General features: G+C 43.8%; 1 protein-coding gene across 3 annotated transcripts in view; it reads right to left on the bottom strand.

Annotated features, from left to right (window-relative positions):
* PRKCB (protein kinase C beta) overlaps positions 1-20,065 on the bottom strand; it is a 316,975-nt gene that overhangs the window by 91,720 nt on the left and 205,190 nt on the right. For all 3 annotated transcript variants that reach the window (XR_003607171.2, XM_028090400.2, XM_028090399.2), the window contains exons 6-8: positions 12,590-12,746; positions 11,215-11,349; positions 822-918 (exon numbers count right to left, since the gene is read on the bottom strand). Coding sequence is in view for 2 of the 3 variants with exons in the window: in XM_028090400.2 (XP_027946201.1) it covers positions 822-918; positions 11,215-11,349; positions 12,590-12,746 (389 nt within the window). In the remaining variant the exon portion in view is untranslated. The remainder of the gene's footprint in view (positions 1-821; positions 919-11,214; positions 11,350-12,589; positions 12,747-20,065) is intronic.

The raw sequence follows: 20,065 nt of genomic DNA, 5'->3' as shown, positions 1-20,065 counted from the left end.
TCCCCAAAACATTTTCTTTGTAAAACCGGGATGTGTCTGCGACTCTCACACAGCTGAAAACAGGGTCTACTGGCCCCCCAAAAGGGAAAGGGCGTAGCTGAGGTAGAAGCAGAGCCAGACTGTAGCCCAAGGTCAGGGCCAAGGACTCTTCTTCAGAAGATACACCCATGGGTATTTCATGAGGTCACCAGCACAAACGATTCCATTTGTTAACAGTATAGCACCAACCCGCCAATAGGTCCAAATCCAGATTCTATCTCTCAGCAAGTCTGGTTGACTCAGTCTCCAAAATAGAGCACTCCTTAGTCCACTTCTTTCATTCACCATTACTACCATCCCAGTCCAAGCTACCATCAAAATGACCTGAGAAGGGGCATGCCTGGGTGGCTCAGTCAGTTAAGCGTCCGGGTCTTGATTTCGGTTTGGGTCATGATCTCAGGGTCGTGGGATCAGGCCTTGCTTCAGGCTCCATGCTTGGCATGGAGTCTGCTCGCCCCTCTCCCTCTGCTCCCCCCTCCCCCCCTTTCTATCTCTAAAATAAATAAATAAAATCTATTAAAAAATGACCTGAGAAGTGAAGGAGCACTTTCGAGTAAAAGTCTAAATCTAAATGAGGACAAGGAGGAAGGAATGACTTCACAAAGCACGGTATGCTTGGTTGGGGTTTTGCAGGATGCATAGGAGTTTTCTGGGACTCAGAATAACATTGCAAAGGCACAGAGTCATGAAAAGCCTTGGTAGAAGGCCTTTCATAACCAGAGCCACAGCATATGAGGCAAACTCAACCATTTCCCACTGATGGAGAAAGAAAGACAGCTCACCTCAAATTTCTGCCGTAGTTCTTCATTGCCTTCACTTCCTTCCGGCGGCACAGGCACATTGAAGTACTCGCCTTCCTCCTGGCTCAGCAACTTAAACCTAAAGGGAGACAGGGAGACAGGACAAATTCCATGACCTGACTTGATATTATTTTGTCAGTTAGGATAAGAAAAGGAAGACTAGCTTTACCTTAAAAGCTCTACCTTGAAAGACAGCTTTATCTTAAAAAAATGTGTTGAGGGTTTTTTTCTTTTGGGGGAGGTGTGCGCATACATGTTTGCAGCCAGGTATGCTACGTATTTTTGTAATTATTAAACAGTTTTCAGAAAAAAAATGAATAATCTGTGTTTATGCAATGTTCTGGCTCTTTCATCTCCACACATACACACTTTTCTTAGTTCTCTCATTCAGTCATTCTGTACGTTTTTACTACTTTTTGTCTGCTAAGTGCTTTCTTATTCTGAAAGAATGCTAGGAAGATCTCCCACGGTCGATGGATTCTTAGCACATTCTCACAGCACCCTGGTTCTCAGCAGCATTTGGATGACTATGACCTTGTCTCCCTGATGCTGTTTTCTCTGCAGAGGCCTTCCCAAAGTGCCCTGTATTAACCCCTTGAGAGATGGCATCCCTTTGTTGGTTAATTCCCCAGCTCTGGAGTCAAACTCTGCCTGGGTCCAAATCTCACCTCTGCCCTTGCCTCTTTGGGTCACTGGATAAACTAGCTAGGCTCTCTGAGCCTCAATTTTTCTCATCTATAAATTGGAACAAGAGTTTTTTTCAGGGGCACCTGTCTGACGCAGTCAGAGCATGCAACTCTTAATCTCAGGATTGTGAGTTCAAGCCCCATGTTGGGCATAGAGATTACTTCAAAAAAAAGGTATTTTTCATAGGATTACTGTGGAGCTGAGATATGGTGACTCATGCAAAATGATAAGCACAGTGCTTGGCATTTAGCAAGTGATAAAAGAAATCATCATCACCATTATGGATATTGACATTATCCTAATAAACGAGATGGCTTTCAGTATGGTTTTGACCACAAAGATGCTTCCATCTACTCAAAGGGTAACCTGAGAGAGAGGAAGGAAAAGGTCATCTCAAAGACATCCGAGTCGCTAGAGGGAAAGAACATCCCAGAACTCCTCACTCCCAAAGAAAGACTTCCTAACCCAAATTCACAATTTTCATAATGATTTTTTCCTCCACTCACAAAACTTCCTCAAGCAGCTCCTAAAAATAGGAGGAGAGGTGATTCAAAGCAGAGGTGATTTTTCGCACCCCTGCGTCTGTCTCTACATTTAATATTCAATTGTCCTCAGGGCACATTGGGTGGCTCACTTGGTTAAGCATCTGCCTTCGGCTCAGGTCATGATCCCAGGGTCTTGGGATCGAGCCCCTTGTCAGGTTCCCTGCTCAGCAGGAGTCTGCTTCTCCCTCTGCCCCTTCCCCACTCTCTGACATACTCTCTCTGTCTCTCAAATAAATAAATCTTTTAAAAAAGAGTCAATTGTCCTCTTCCCAATTTCCAAAAGAAATACAAAAATAAGAGAATATCTGTATTTTTGTTGGCAATCAAGTAGGGTGCTATCCACACAGCAGCAATGTCTAGGAGCTCCCACAAATTAAATAATAGTAAGAGAACACAGAGCAGTGGTTGGCAAACATTATTTGCCTTTGTGGATTTTGCTAAATCTGGATATTATGATCCACTTCATGGTTTTCATTATATCATCTCCTTTTTAGATAGCATACTCACTTTAACAATGAAGCCGACAGGTTACAAGTAGAAAGTAACTGTAAAAAAATAAACATACGCAAATCAAAGTGACCCAAGTCCAAGTTGACGGCATTGCTTTCCAAAGGCTCTGAGACTAATGCCTGCCCCTCCTTGTTAAAACGGGAGCTCAGCCAGCGGCACGAGTTGAAGAACATTACGGGGACAGCAACACCGGCTGAGACTTTCTCTCTGTGGTAATCTGAAGGTTTGAAGGAGCAATGGCCAGAGAACAGCTTGGCCAGGGTACAGTTCAGTATTACCAATGCCCCAACCATGTGCCATCTAAACTATGAACGGTCTAAGCCACTTTGGAAACTACAGATCAGGGGGGACTGACCAGCGGTGACCTGTCAATGGGACTCCTGACAGAATCCCACTAACAACCCTGAGCCAGACCACCAGGGACTGGATGACAGCCACCCATTCTGATCCATATTCAGGAAGGATGGGATATGTCACTGTGCCCTCGCTATTGTCTGCGGGAGCCAGTATGCTGTCCCTATTGCCCTGAATAGACTTGTGTCTGTTAGAAAAGAGAAGCAGGGACCCCTTTCAACTTTGACACGGGGAAAATGTCCCCCTATAGGGCAGTAGGGCTGACTGTTTGTTGTGTAGCTGTTTCCAGCTGTGGATCTCTCCAAAATGGCTCTAGGGAACAGGATCCCTGTTCTGACAAAGAAGAATTCCAAAAAATACAAAAGACTATCCCTTCGTCTGATTTTGAAAAATTACAACTGGGACACTCATCATTCCTGTGCTCATCTGCCTATAAGGATGGGCAGACACAGAAGAATAACAGGATCTATGAAACACTCAGTCAAATAAAGAGAAACAATGAGAAATCAGGTAAGTACCTCCCATGAAATAGTACTATTGCCAAAAGAGAGAAAATTCTAAAAAATATCTAGTTCATACTTTTAATGAGATTCAAGAAGCTAATGCTTCTTTGAAAAGGGAACAATCTGAGATTAGAAAAGGCTACTTTCAGAAGGAAAATGTAATTACTAAATTCAAAAATCCACTGGAGACAATGAACACTAAGATGGATAATTCAGATAACAATTAGGGATTGGAAGACAACCCTGAGAAATTTTTCTGGCAGTTGAACCTGATATTTATTATATTGATTAGAGTTGAACTGAATGTTTTGTATATCACTAAGAAAAATGCATATTACCAAAATTAATATACAACATGAAAGGAGGGAATATAGCAACATGTATATCAGGAAAGACATATTATGATCCATCTTATGTAAACAGTTCTTACAATTCAGTAAGAAAATGACAGGCAAAATCAGGACATAGTCATTTATAAATACAAACAAATGACAATATACAAATGAAAATATTCAACATAATTAGTAGCAAAATATGTATGATAATGAAATTATGTAAATATGTATACTTAGTAACAAAATATGTATAATCTTTGCATTGTTTCTGAAATTTACAATACCAGATGTTGACAAGTGTGGGTGAAATGAAAAGTATCACACAGCACTGGTGAGAATGTAAATTGAAAAAAACTGCAGAACAGTTTGGCAAACATTTTAATAGTACATATGTTCTCAAAGCCGTTGATTCCAGGATTAGGAATTTCTTAGGAAATCATTAAAGCTATGCACAGAAGTTTTGCTGCAAGTATGTTTACTGTAGAATTATTTCTCTAGGTAAGCATTACACATCTTATAATAAGAATATGATTCTGTAAGTTGAGGCAGATCTATAGAACGGGCCACAGGAAAATGATGTTGCCCAAGATTACTGAATTATAAGGAAATGTGTTCATAATGCATTGTTAGATGAAAAATGAGGGCTGCTACACAGTATGTACAGTAAAATTTCATTTTTTGTTTCATACACACACACGTGAGCACATACGTAATACACACAGAAAAAACCTCTTAATAATGTCAATAGTGATTATCCCTGGACAATGGGATTTGGGATAGTATTTTGCTTTCTTATTTATATTTTCTATTGTATAATTGTTAAATTGCTAAATCTGGGTATTATGATCCACTTCATGGTTTCCATTATATCGTCTCCTTTTTAGATAGCATACTCACTTTAAAAAGTGATTTATAATAATCACTACCACTTACTGAGTGCTTACGATTCACCAGACACTGGGCGCTTCACTTATATTAAATACTTTAGTATTCTAACAATCCTAGGACATAATTACTGCTATTATCTCCAAATGAGAAAAGGAGTCAGAGAGGCAAAGTAACTTCCCCAGGGGTACACAGCTAGGAAATGGAGGAGCAGAGACTCTAACCCAGGAAGTCTGATTCTAAAGCCTTAGTTTTTTGGGGGGAGGGGTGGGATTTGTAATAAGACCAAAATTACATTATTAGTAATAACAAAAGAAAGCTTAAAGAAACATAAATTTAAGTTAACAATTATACAATAGTTGTCTGTTCACAAGAAGACAAAGAAAAGAATGAAATAGGAAAGGAAAAAAAACCCTCAGAATCTGAAACATCACGATGGAAATGTGGCAATTACGACCATAAACATTAAAACGTTTCCTTAGGGAAAAGAAGAAAGACTTTTGGATTCAGGTCTGGTTGTTTGTTTGTTTGTTTTCCAATCCAATAACATGCCACGTGTTATACCAAATCAAAGGACTGAGATTAAACATAAGAAAATGGGCAGGATCCACTAGGCAAGTATTTACCACTCTGCAACCAAAGGAGACATGTTGAAAGGTCAATCAGATGTCCTCCTCTATTGGCTCCTCAACTTACTCTGGGCAGAAGATGAAGTTCCTAAAAGGCCCCTGTGGGATCTGCCGAGGCCCCCTCATCCTGCCAGTCCTTGCTCCCCGCTGATACCCCTTTGGAGATCCAGCTCCAGCCACACAGGTCACTTCGCTGACCCTCAAACCTACTAGGCGCAATCCTGCCTCAGGGCCTTTGCTTCTGCTGTTCTCGCCATCTGGGACAATCTCTCCCTAGATTTCCACAAGTTCACTCCCTCACCTCCCTTCAGGTCTTTGCCATGTGTCACCTTTTTAGTGAGTCCTTTCCTGAGAATTATATTAAATAAATTGGAGTATCACCCTCCTCCCACCCCCAGCATTCCCTATCCCTGTTTCTTGTTTACTTTTCTCTATAACATTTATTTTTAAATTTTTTTAAGTAGGCTCCATGCCCAGTGTGGAGCCCAATGAGGGGCTTGAACTCATGACCCTGAGATCAAGACCTGAACTGAGATCAAGAGTTGGACGCTTAACTGACTGAGCCACCCAGGTGCCCCTCTCTATAGCATTTATCAGCTTCAAACATGCTATTTTTTACTACTCATTTTTTTTTAATTTTATGTATTGTTCTCCAAATAAAAAGAAACCTCCATGAACCCAAAGATTCAGTATATAGGTACTTGCTATGTATATTCACTTTTGCCAGCAACAAGGCAAAATCATGGGCAAAGAGTATTAACTGCAACAGACATAATTTTGTGTTGATATCAGTCATTTTTGAAAATAGGTCTTGAAGAGCTATGTAGTCAATAATGATGCCACACACATATAAAGCAAAAAAACATCAGAAATGAAAGAAAATGTTCCAAAAAACGTTACTGGGAGAATCTTAATGAGCACTGTGCATTTTGGTCAGATGAAACAAATAAAAAAAAAAAAGGACACCATAAGAGATCTGGATATTATATTAAGATGGAACTAATCAACACTGAAATGCATGACCTACAAATAGTAAAGGTAATCTTTTTACTAAGTGTCCACAGAACATTTAGTAACACTGAACTAAGCTAAATTGGAAAAAAAAAAAGTAAGAAAGAAAAGAAAAGCGTACAGGACATATTCTCTGACCATAAAGTACTAACACTGTCATTTGACATTAATAATGAAAAATGAAACAAAAAGCTAACACCAGTGATTTCCAAAATGCCCAAATAAAAGCACGCTTGAAAGGAAATTAAAAACACAATTGCAAACCCTGAGCAAGCAACAAAAACTGGAGTGCGACACATCACAGCTCAGAGGAAATCTTTATTCCCTCCAATGCCTGTTCTTTATTCCTGAAGAACAGAGTCCGTTGAGAGGAAAAGTAAATTAGCAAAGTGTTCGACTGAAATTCACAGGCAACCACCAACAAACCCACAGAAAAGAAGACTGAAACACAGAATTGATACGTAAATCCCAGAGCTCATTCTTTGCAGAAAAATAAACCATAGCAGAACAGATGAACCCCTGGAAAACAAGGGGAAGGAAAGGAGACAGCAAAAACAAATAAAATTAGAAACAAAGGAGTGGATCTGACAACAGATGCGGGGCTGGTGGCAAAGTGGCAGATGAGGGGCCTGAGGCTGGCGTGCCACATCTGGGAACTCACACAGCTGTCTTTTGCCTTTCTGCTGCATGGTCTTCAATTATAGTACAACAGAAGAGCTGGGAGGGCTCATCCCCTACCAGATGGGGAAACTGAGTCTCGGAGATGGCATGGAACTCACCCAAGACCCCACAGGGACAGGAATCCAAATTTCTAGAATTTGATCCATTTACGGTCAAGACAGCATCACAGATGTCTTGGTCCTGAATCGTTTAGGGGTGACTTTTAGCTGCAAAATCCAAAGAGGGCTTTTATCTGCAAAAGAGGACTTTAATCTGCAAAATCTGAAGAGGGCTTTTATTCAGCAAAAGTTCCCTCCTATAATTCCATCAATTTCACAACTCTCCTAGGAGGAGGGATGAGGCATGCTGCAATTAGCCCTCACTAATGGAATTGTAATGGCTGAGAAGGCTGGAGTACAGAGAGGTGAAGTGATTCACTTGAAGTCACAAAGCATCCATCCACTTAGGACAGCCAAGGTCAAAACGACCCGTCTACCTTCTAGGCCTCTGCCAAACCCCTGTACCAGGAGGCAGAATGGGATGTGCATGTGCTTAGGCCCTGGCATCCCAGAGACCCGGACCCAAACTCAAGCACCATCATGTACGGGCTGTGTGTCCTTTCACATATTGCTTGACTACTCTGATCCCAGGAACGACACCCCGCCCAGAACTGGTGGGAGAATTGAAGGATGATGATGTGTACGTGTGGGGATATTTTGGACTCAGTCCTTTCGTCCTCCCTGCACTCTGCTCTTTCCAGGGAGCAGATGGGACCGGCACCAGTCCAGGAAGAGGTGGTACCAGTGGGAGAGAGTCCTGCCCATTTGGGCCTGAAGAACCATGAGAAGTGAGCAAGGGTAAGGCAAAAGCAGAGGGGCTTTGCCCAGCCTTCTCTGCCCTGGGCGGAGACCTACATGGAGGGCCACACATCACAGCTGCAGCAGGCCAGGGATATAGAGATCACTCAGACAGCGCTCCTGGCCCACATGCAAGAGGCTGAGAAGTAAGGGCTCACACAGGTAGCCTGGGGAGTGGGAAAAATGGGACACTATGCGGAGGGACCTCACAACGAGAGGCAACAGGCCAGGACCTGGGACTCCAGCAGGAAGCCAGAAATGAGGTTCCAAAGCTGGCGGGGGTGGGTAGGGGAACCCGTCCAGCCTCAGTGGGCACGGGTTCGGGAACCAGGCAGGATCAGCTGCTGTGCAGCAGTCAAGCCCAGAAGGCATACCACATGCAGAAGGGTCCCCTTCTCACCCCCAGGAGGTCACGAAACTGCCTAAGAAAGTCTGGGTGCATCACAGAAAAGAAAGAGGCTATTCGTGGGTATCAATGTGTGACTCCAGGACACCTGGAAAGTGATCAGCGCAGAACCTGGCATCCAGTTAAGAGTCAATAAGTGGTAGCTATTGCTCTGGTAATTATTATCATTACGCTCTCTCTCTCCTGTCTCACTTAGACGCCCCTGGGAGATCATACATTCTTTCTCCTTAACGTCCTTACGCCTGACTTAAAGAGGAAGGAACATGCAATCTGTCACTAGTGTTGATGGCAGCATGCAAAGTCAGATCATCCATATGTTAAGAAAAATCACCCAAGTTTTTATCATGAATGGATGTTGTACTTTGTCAAATGCTTTTTTCTTTTTTGCATCTATTGAGATGATCGTATGGTTTTTTTATCCTTTCTCTTGTTGATGTGATGTATCATGCTGATTGAACCACCCTTGCATCCCCAGGATAAATCTCACTTGGTCGTGGTGGGTGACTTTCTTTTTAAATGTATTGTTGGATTTGGTTTGCTAGTATTTGGTGGAGAATTGCCGCACCTATGTGGACTGGGAAAATGGCAAAAAGATGGCAGTGTGACCTCTCACTGTCGTGCAAGAACATTTTCTAAATAGTTATCTCCTTCCCTGCTACTACTTATTAGTCTAATACTTAGAACTGTTACTTATAATCCACAAGACAGTAGGGCCCAGATGGCCTCCCAGCTCTGCGAAGACAAAACGCTAACTTTTAGAAGTTTTTCCAGTCTGGGGCGCCTGGCTGGCTTTAGTCGGGTAAGCATGCAACTCTTGATCTCTGGGTTGTGAGTTTGAGCCCCACGCTGGGTGTAGAGGTTGCTTAAAAATAAAATCTTTAAAAAAGAAGAAGAAAAAAAGAAGTTCTTCCAGTCTGGTAGACAGATCGCCTCCAAGGTTGTGATTTCGTTGCCCTGTTTGGCAGCCGGCTTTACCTCTAACTTAGCAAAGTGACTTCAGCATTCCTGTGTCTCCTGGTATACCAGTCTCAGCTTCGCAAACCTTCGGAATCAGCCATTGATGTTCGTGGTCTCCCCATTCGTGAGCTAAGGAAAACTGTGACAAATGCTCCTTACCTATTTTTTTGAGAATTCTGTTGTTAACCGTTTGTGATCTGTGCTTTAACACACCTTAGTACTACTGTTTTTTTGTACCCACTTGGCTTTCATCCTCCTTCACATCTGTCATCATGTTGTCATTGATTAGTCATTGGTGTCATTTCTTCTCACTCCAGAAGCTAAGCGCCATGAGGGCATGTCTGTCTTATACCTGACGGATCTCTAGTGACAAGAATGGACTAGAGAGAGACTCAAAATCTATTTGAATAAAAGTCTGTGGCAAATACAAGGGCGCCTGGGTGGCTCAGTCGGTTGAATATCTGACTCTTGGTCTCATCTCAGGGTGGTGAGATGGAGCCCTGTGTCGGGCTCTGCACTCAGCGGGGAGTCTGCTTGAGTTCTCTCTCTCCCTCTGCGCTCCCCCCGCCCTCCCGGATCACATTCTCTCTCTCTCAGATAAATAAATCTTAAAAAAACAACAACAACAAAGTCTATGATGAACAGGGAGGAGAGACATGGAGGTTGTACGGTGAGCAATGGAAAGGATGTGTGGGCCAGGTGACACATTCTCTTTCTTGCTAAACTGGTCTGATTTTTATTTTCTTTCACTTGTAACTGGAAAAGCCCCCAGTGAGACCATTCAGAAAGGAGACAATTTCTCTTAAAGAGAAGGGCAGCCAGTAATCCCCACTTTGCTCAAAGCTATGGTGCCAGGTTGGACTTTGTATTCTGACTCCTTTTACTCAGATGACGGTGAAACCAACAATTGCTAAGGCGGCTCACCTAGTCTCTTCGCTGGGAATACTGAGCAAGGATTTTTTGCCATGAGAAGGGAACGAAGCAAAAACTGTAGAACAAAGGAGACACTGCAGCTGACCACTGCCGTAACCTCCCAGCACCTCCGTGGCCAGGCTTGGTAAGCAGTCCCAACGAAGGAGCATCTTCTTACAGAGCCAGAATCTGACAGTGGATTGTGTGTATCTTTAGGGTATATTGTGAGAGCCACTTTAGTGCCCATGGGGCCAGTCAAGACATGTAACTGTGTAAAGTTAGATGGATATAAAGCAATAGGGGGTGGTGGAGACTATGGCAAACAGAAAAGTCATGTCCTGTCTGAAGGAGGCATTAACTAACTACTTACCTGTTCTCAATTCTTGCCTTCTAGGCCCAGTACATCCAGATATTTCTGGCTTTGCAAACCAGAAGTCCAGATTTTTTTTTTAAGTAGGCTCCATGCTGGGCATGGAGGGTTTAAACTTACAACACTGAGATCAGGCCTTTTAGGCCCAGTGCATCCAGATATTTCTGGCTTTGCAAACCAGAAATCCAGATTTTTTTTTTTTTTTAAGTAGGCTCCATGCTGGGCATGCAGGGCTTAAACTTACAACACTGAGATCAAGACATGAGCTGAGATCAAAAGTAGGACATTTGGGACGCCTGGGTGGCTCAGTTGTTAAGCATCTGCCTTCAGCTCAGGTCATGATCCCAGCGTCCTGGGATCAAGCCCCGCATCAGGCTCCCTGCTCAGTGGGGAGTCTGCTTCTCCCTCTCCCTCTGCCCCTCCCCCCTGCTCATGCTCTCTCTCGCTCTCAAAAAATAAGTAAAATCTTTAAAAAAAGGTTGGATGCTTAACCAACTGAGCCACCCAGGCACCCACCCCCAGAAGTCCAGATTTTTATGGAAAATGTCCCGATTTTGAAAATACTAGCAACTGATTTTTTTTTTTAAGTACAAGGACCAAATAAAACATTTCCATGAGGCAGATCCGATCTACCAGCCATCACTCTGTGACTCTGCTTTAGTATTTCACTTTTAGGACAAAAAGGAAAACATCCTTCTTCCCATATTCGATGGACCAAGCTATATGGTAGCTTTCAAAGCAAAATCCTGCTTACCAGCCATCAACACCAGCTTTCTGCAGTTCGGAAATCCCAAACGACAAAGATCCCATGAAGTCATTCCTGCTGGTCAGATCCCAATCCCAAATCTCTACAGACAGTCTTCTGTCTTTGTCTGATTCTTTCAGTTGGCTACCAAGAGCAAAAAGAGAGAAGTCAGCGGACGTTACAGTGATTTCTCAAGCAGATGAAATGTTTAAGAGGACAAGGCCCGAAGGTAGGAATTTTTAAAGATTACAAGCTGTTGCAAGCAACATATTCCGTTTCGCTCCCAGGCAAGCTCCCCAGGGAGGGAGAGCTTCTCAGGTTCCACAGCCTGTGGCTCAGCTGGGTAGAGGACCTGGGCCAGCTCCAACAGGAGCAGTTCTAGCTGCTTCTGCTGCCTTAAGTCTTAATAGAGTTCGTGATGTTCGGGAAACCCTATTGACATAGTCGCTATAAGAAATATGGGTATCAATTATATAACTGCATGAGTGTTTGCACACATGGGAGTTAGCATGAGGCTGAGGACATCTGTGGAGGAAGCAGTCTTGTCAGTGCTGGTCGGGGGAAACTGTCTGTTCTGAGGCATGTCCTTGATTGAGGCTGAGGTGCACCCCCACTTTTGCCCTGAGAGAGGAAACGGGGGGAATGGGGCTCCCACAAGGAATCATGCTTTTGGCCCGTAGCCTCCAGAGTCAGAGTGTTGGAAGCTGAATCCTCCTCGACCCCATATTTGTTGGGGGACTCTGGCCACATTCTTTAACCTCTACAAGCCCCATTGGTTAAATGGGGATGAAATGGCCAATGAAGTGAGGTCATTCAATAGAGTGCTTTTTATAACCAGAATATGCTCCTTAAATATTGGCTGATGTCACTAACCCTTGTGGGCCCATGTGCATCAAAAAGTGACCCCAGGTTCTTGAGCACTGGCCCAGGAAGATCCTCCATGGAAGGTGGCAGAGAACTCTCAACAGGCTGCAGACTCAGCATATCCATACCCACAGACTCAGCCCTAGAGGGGTTATCACCACACCCTATGGGTTATGTCCCACTGTTCACTGAGACCAGAGCTTCTCCCACAACTTGCCTTCACCTAGCAACACATCACACTACTTTCTATCCCACCCACTCCCCACACCACAGACATTCTCAACTCTATTAAAAAAAATAAGTTCCAATTTTTACTTGGCTTGCAATGCAAAAATGCAGATGGAAGGGGAGGAAGGGGAGGGAGGAGGGAGAAAGGGAGGGAGGGAAGGAGAGGGAAGGAGAGGGAAGGAGGGAGTGAGGGAGGAAGTGAAATGGAAGCCGGGAGGGGCACTCTCTGATCTCAGGTGGCCCAGAAGCCAACCCCCACCGCCCACGCTGGGCAGCGATAATTTTAACTTACAATCTGAATGTCTCGTTCCACTCAGGGTTGAGGGAGCACTTGATGGTTTTGGTCTTCTGCTTGCTCTCACTCTTGGGGTCGGGAATCAGTTTCAGTTTCACGTAAGGGTCTGACAAACCATTGGGGTCCATAGGTACAAGGTTTTTAGCATCTCTTACTAAAAAGAGAAAACGCAATTTCAGCATTAATAGCCCCGCAATGTTTAAGCATCGACCAGTGAGGGCTGGACAACGTGTGGACAAGTCCTTGGCATCCCACTCATTTAATAGGAATTGTAACTAGGAACATCAAAAGCTAAGAGGCATGCAAAGCGAGACAGACTGGTAAGATGTAGCCTCTGCTCTATATGAGTTCAAAACGGATTTCCGACTTTCATACTGCTCTACCCACTGTGCCCCCAAGATTAGCTGTATGCTCTCTTAAGTTTGTGCTCCACAAAGCCAACAAGAAAGATTGGCTTCTTTCACCGCACATAATGTTTTCAGGGTTCATCCACACTGTGGCTCATGTCAGTACTACAGTTATGGCTGAATATTATCCCCTCGTATGGATATATCAAACTTTGGGTTTTTTTTTTATAAATGTTTTTATTTATTTATTTGTGAGAGTCAGAGAGAGAGGGGGGCAGAGGAAGAGGGAGAAGCAGGCTCCCCACCTAGCAGGGAGCCTGATGCGGGACTCGATCCCAGGACCCTGGGATCATGACCTGAGCCGAAGGTAGACGCTTAACCATCTGAGCCACCCAGGCACCCCTCAAACTTTGTTTATCCATTCATCTGTTGGACATGGTTGTTCCCACTTTTTGGCTCTAGTGAATAGTGCTGCTATGAACATCTGTGCACTCTGACACAGAAGGTCACATGTTGTAGGATTCCATTTATATGAAACACCCAGAACAGGTATATCCAGAGACAGAAAAAGCAGACCAGTGGTGGCAAGGAGCTGGTGGGGAGGGGGGAATGGGGAGCGACCACATAATGGGGAAGGGGTTTCCTTTATTGGTGATAACATTTCTTGGAACTAGATACATGTGATGGTCGCACAACCCCGTGAATATACTAAATGCCAGTGAATGGTACACTTTAAGATGGCTAATACTTAATTTTATGTTATGTGAATTTTACCTCAATTCAAAAAGCAAAAGCTAAAAGAGAAAGAGTTGCTCTCCAAACCAGGGTGCACCTGTCATCCACGGGGCACCCGTAACCATGACCCAGACAGCCCAGAGAGAAGGCTGGAAAAATATCGCAGCATTACAGGTAGGCTCCACCCTCAATGAAGAACACTGAGTAAAGGAGGCTGTGAGACTGGCTTAAAGAAGAAAGGAAGCAGAGGGTCAGTAGTGTAGACACAACTGGGTATAGGAAGGATGAGATGGAATAGAACATCAGCCTAGAGAAACAGAAAGAAGTTAGCCAGGAGTCAACTTGAAAGCCAGTTACATAGGCAGCCATAGGAAGGAGATGGGAAAATGGGAGTCATATGGATACAGTGCCAACCATCTCAATTATGATAGAAAAATCCAAAGTATTACATTAGCAGATTGAATCAAGCGATCTGCCAGAAGGCTAATATAGAATGACTCTTACCAGGAATGCAAAGATGGTTCAATCATAGAAAACCTATTATTTAAAATATTCATTATATGTATAGGTTAAAGGAGAAAACCATTGAATCATTGCAATTGGCTACAATAGCAGGAAATTGCCTTCACAGGATAAAGGCTATCTGAAATTAATAGCTCCATAGTTAATGATAAATGCAATCCCATCAAAGGCAGGAAGACAATAGACATCCATGACCCCAGCTATAATTTGAATTTTTCTTTTTTTTTTTTTTTAAGATTTTATTTATTTATTTGACAGAGAGAGACACAGTGAGAGAGGGAACACCAACATGGGGAATGGGAGAGGGAGAAGCAGACTCCCCGCTGAGTAGGGAGCCCAATGCAGGGCTCGATCCCAGGACCCTGGGATCATGACCTGAACTGAAGGCAGATGTTTAACAACTGAGCCACCCAGGCGCCCCTCGACATTCTTCGTGAGTGTTCCATAAGTACAATAATACAATAGAAACAGAATACTGGAAAGTAGAGGATAAAGCACCACCTCACCTCCTAAAACTTTTGCTTCTGCCCTATCACAGTCATCTCCTCCCTGGAGTTTATCATCCCAGAAATTACACCACTTTCTCAATCTCCTCTTCACATACCCCACGAGCCTATGCCTCTCCCTATTTTCCCAGTTCATTAACTTTAGTACTCCACTGTGACCAGTCTTACACCACCAATCAGTCTGTTGAGACAATCTTTATTGAATCTTCTCCCCATTCCCTCTTGCCTTTATTTAATTCACCCCCAGGGCACCTGGGTGGCTCAGTCGGTTAAGCGGCTGCCTTCGGCTCAGGTCAGGATCCCAGGGTCCTGGGATCGAGTCCCTCATCGGGCTCCCGGCTCGGCAGGGAGCCTGCTTCTCCCTCTCCCTCTGCCTGCCTCTCTGCCTACTTGTGCTCTCTATCTCTGTGTCAAATAAATAAATAAAATCTTAAAAAAAAATTCACCCCCAGCCTAGAGTTCATAGTGCATTATAATCACTCCCTTGGAAACCCCCTCAACTCTCTTGCTCCTCTTTCTTTCCATTTTATTTATCTGGGGGGAAAAAAAAACAACCCAGCCCTCGTTAAATTCGTAGATCTTCTCTTTATTTTCCTACACCCAAGCAGCTAGCCATTGCTGTTGGGGGCAAGGGGAGTGCCACCTGACTTGTCTAAGATCATATCACTAGGAAGGGGTTGGGACTGAATACATGAGATGGAAAAAGGGCTGGTGGACTCCTAGGGGGGTGACAAGAGGCCCAAGGACACAAGTGGTAACTTATTCTGCACCGACGTGTTTCTGCACCGTAGCATATGGCCTTTCCTCCCATTTATCCACAGGCTGAATTCTCGCTCCATGTCATTCTCATGCAGGTTGTGCCTCATTCTTGCACCAAAAGCAAGAACTTTTCCTCTTCGATTTTGACTCAGTTAAGTTCAATAAGCAGGTCCCTATGAGGCACTAGGCATTCTGTTAGGCATTGGGGACATGGGGATAAGATAAGATGTTGATCCTGTCCCCCAGGAATACAGAAAACCAAATTTATTCAAAGTATAGTTGATCGCTAATGAGTCCACAGGCAGGTCACATAGTGTAGTGGATACAAGGCTACGAGAGGTCAGGTTTTGCATCTTGCTTTGCAGTTACTTCACAGTTTGGGACCTCGATTTCTTGACCAATGAGATGCAGATGATACATACTTCATTGGGTTGTTGTAAGAGTATAATCGGATGCAGAATATACACGTTTAGCACAGAACCTGGCTCTCAGGGAATAGTCAATAAATGCCAGCTATATTTTTGCCATTTTATTATTATTATTACACATATTCAGGGTCCCCTCTCATTACATTTGTCCACTTTTATTAAGAAGAGTTAACCATTTCCAAGTGGACATCTGGGTCTTCTTCTTTGAGAATAAGGCATCTGACCTTCCCACTTGAACCTTTCCAGAGGGCTCCTCAAACCTTAGTGTGTATAAGAGTCACCCACACAGCTTGTGAGGCACATATTCCTGGGACCCACTCCTACAGATGGATTCTGATTCAGTGACTCTGGAGGGACAGCTGCTCACTTGTTTTTCTAACACGTTCCCAGGTGATATTGCTACTGCTGGTGGTCCACACAGCACACATTAAGTAAAGCGTTTCTGGATGATACAATTTAAGATCCACATGCATCTTCCCCATAGAATATAATCTCCAACTGTTGCTTTCTTTCATTTCTTGAGCCTTCCAGGGAAAATAGCATGTGCCAGTTCCTAGGCTGGGATCTTGTAATGACACATCTATCACGGAGTAAAGCTGCATAAAAACATGATCTGAGGCGCGCTGACGTGCCAGAAACTTGTCTGTCTGGTTGACTGGCAACACATATGCAAGTGGGAACGGCTCACATCTCTTCTGTCAAGGCCCACACCCCCTTCCCACCTCACTCCCCATGTTATGAACTGACACCACAGGACCATCACCAGAACTTTCTTCTACTGTAAGTTTACGAGTTCACAGCTCCGGAAGGAGCTCTTGACAAGACAAGTGTGTGCTGGGGTCTTGAGCCAATCTTTAAAATTAATGCTTTAAGAATGACCCCTCCTTGGGCCTCTGCTTCTCCCAAACCCAATATTCGTGACTGAGATATGACTCCATCTTCCCGCTAGCCCTTATAGATCCTTCCTTCCCCTCTTGTCCTTTTGGATCTATCTTCCACTGAAGAGGTCAAAAATTGCCGTGGAAAGGAATGGAGTGGAGTCGATTCTGGGCCTGCTGGCATTCACATCTCAAGAGCTCTAGCTCCCGAAACCACCACATCATGAGCAGGTGACAGTAGCTGCAGGCTAAGATCCAGAGGCCTGTCCCTCCTGAAGCTTTTCAAAGTAGAGTCATGTTTCCCAGCCACAATGTACTGAGGAAGCAAATCTCTCTAGACCACACTTGGCGAGACTGACTTTGATTTTTCTTGATAAATGTTTCTTTACTATCTTTGTTGAAATCCAGCCAGCCCAGATGGTACAAAATGCTTCACACAAAGCAGAAATAGCAACCTTCCCCCCCTGGTGGAAGTGTGCTAAATGTACAGAAGAGAAGTGTCCTGATCCAAAGAACACTGCTCGCCTTGGATGTGAAGCAGGTGGGGGGTGAGGTCTGGCTGTTTCCATCAAAGGGTCCTCAGAGCAAAGAAGGCCTTCTGCGTGCTGCTGAAAGTTACCTAAGACAATGCTGAATCCATAAAAAGACAGCATCACGGTTAACTATTTTCCTAAGAATTGTTCTTCAAAAACTTTCCTACTCTTTCCCCCGACCCACCACCCCACAACCACCCAAAATACAACTATCTATTAGAAAAATCTGAATTGTGCTGCTCTAAAGCCTTTATCTCACACATTGTGGGAGATAACCAGAAGCTTCTCTTTATCAACTCCTTTAAAAGGCACTTCCTTCAACATCATGGGTCCTCACTTGTCCTCCCTAGGTGTCCCCAGAACAGCTATTCAAAGTAATGCCCACTAATATTCAGTTATGTTTGAGGATGTCTGCAATGACAAAGCATAGGAAATACTGAGTGCCCCTCCACAGGGGAAGGGGTAACTAATCCGTGCATATTCAGACTGCAAAATACTATGCACATGTTAATCACATGGACTATCTATATGCACGAACATGGTGAACAAAATGGCTAGGTGAAGAGAGATGATGATAGTACAAAGTTTCTTTCTTTCTTTCTTTCTTTTTTTAAGAAAAATGTGCACACCAACGGTTCGATTGTGGCAACGTAGATCCCCACTATGAATAAATCACAGCATTGGGTCAATGTACATTTCCTGAATCGGATCATTGTACCATGCCTGTGTAAGAGGATGTTCTCATTCCTGGGAAATACACACTCAAGTATTTACATTGTTTTTTTTTTCCATTTTATTATGTTATGTTAATCACCATACATTACATCATTAGTTCTTGATGTAGTGTTCCATCACACTCAAGTATTTAGGGCAAATGGGAACCATATACTCCAACTTACTGTCAGATGGCTCAGAAAAAAAAATATACATTTATAAAAATATTTAATAGAGAGAATGATAAGCCAAATGGGGCAAAATATGAACACCTGGCAAATCAGGTAAAGAGGATGCGGATGTTCCCTGTACTAGCCATGCAACTTTTCTGTAATTTTGAGATTATGTCAAAATAAATGGATTTGAAAAACAGGGCCCTCCAAATCTTCAGGAGAAAAGTACAATAGATTTTCTGCTGAGCATCAGGTGCTGCATGGAAGTGTTGGATCACTTCCATACATTGTACACCAGAATCTAATGTTATACTTCATGTTAACTAACTAGAATTAAAATTAAAAACTTAAAAAAATAAAACAACAAATTTTCTACAATGTCATATGTGAATTTAAATATATAGAAAAGAACCTGGAAGGATATACCCCAAACTTACTTAATGTAATGACTATATCTAAGGAAGAGGTAGAGAAACCTGGTTTTGGGGTTGTGGGCAAAATAGACTTCAGCCTTACCTGTCACATTCTGAATTTATTACAAAGAGAAAGCACTTTTGTATTAATTGTGTTATTTAAACTAAATTTTTTAAAAACAACTCAGTTGTGCATCTCCGGCCTCTAAGAACCCACTGCCCTTGGCCTTCAGGGCCCCCCATCCTGTTCTCCAAAAACCACAGAGCAATTGGGTTCTGCAGAATGAGGCTCAAAAACTCATGATCTGGATTACAGAACCTTTGGTGAACAACACACAGACCTGGGATTACCTCACTGAGATCAGATGGACACCCTCAGCACCTACCCTGAGATCACAGCAGGGATGGGAGCAGAGAGACTCAAGAGGCTTAAAAAAAAAAAAAAAAAATGACAGAGCCACCAATGTATTTTTGCTATCCTGCCCTGCTCCTTTCCTATTCCTGTGGCCCTCTGGTGGCTGACAGCTTACCTGGGCCTTTGGTTAACCCCCAATCCCTCCCCACTGCCGGCCACACCCTCTCTAGTTACAAGCTTCTTTGGCCCTTTGCTCCAAAGTCTACCCCTGGATCTGTGTCCCTTCGAAGTCCTATTCACTTGTTACTTCCTCTAACCCCAAGATTCTCTGATGCTATGGCTTTGGTGAGCCTCGGATCCATCAGAATCCCCTTCCCATAGGCATCTTAACTGGCCATCCCCTGTGGCTTCATCAGACAGGCTCTAACCGCAAAGCGAACCAACCTGGGGTCTCTGGGCACCCACACGCAGCACTGAGGTCACCCCTAGTGCGTTGTGGCCAAGGGCTCCTGGGAGAGCTGGCTTCCTGCCACTGCTGGCGGGGGTACAGTTATCGCACCTCTAATTATCTGTGTTGACAGACTTCCAGCTGGGACCGTCACAGTGTCTGTCTAGAAGAGAGCCTGTCAAGTCACGGCAAGTGAAACGAGGGTGGAGCGTTAGTACAGAGGCGACCGGGAGCTAAATTAGCAACACGCAGACTCTGGAGTCAGACAGACCCCAGTTTGAATCCTACCTCTGCCCTGACTCTCACTTAATTGGGTGATCTTGGTTAAATGATTTCTCTGACCCTTGGTTCCCCACCCCCTTCTCCAAAATGCGGGTAAAACCACAGACGACTCAGCGGGATGGTAGATAATAGTTCGGGGGACCATTCATCCCCATTTGCCCAGGACAGCCTCAGTTTATACCATTTATCCCTTCACTCTCAAAAGAGTTCCACTTTGGACGATAGATTTTTAGGGTGACCCTAATTATGGAGGACAGTAGCGTTACAGGGGAATTTAAAGCACATGGCAGAGGCTCAGCAAATGCTGATTCCCTTTCTCCTTTGGGAGAATTCAAATCAAATTATATAACGATCCAGATACATCTCCAGGCTAAAAGAGT

This window comes from Eumetopias jubatus, unplaced genomic scaffold (genome assembly GCF_037043125.1).
Source record: "Eumetopias jubatus isolate StellerSeaLion01/CBP00866 unplaced genomic scaffold, mEumJub1_p1.0 scaffold_12, whole genome shotgun sequence".
NCBI classification, from domain to species: domain Eukaryota; kingdom Metazoa; phylum Chordata; class Mammalia; order Carnivora; family Otariidae; genus Eumetopias; species Eumetopias jubatus.
Note: the sequence above shows the minus strand (reverse complement) of the source record. Positions and strands in the feature narration are given on the sequence as shown.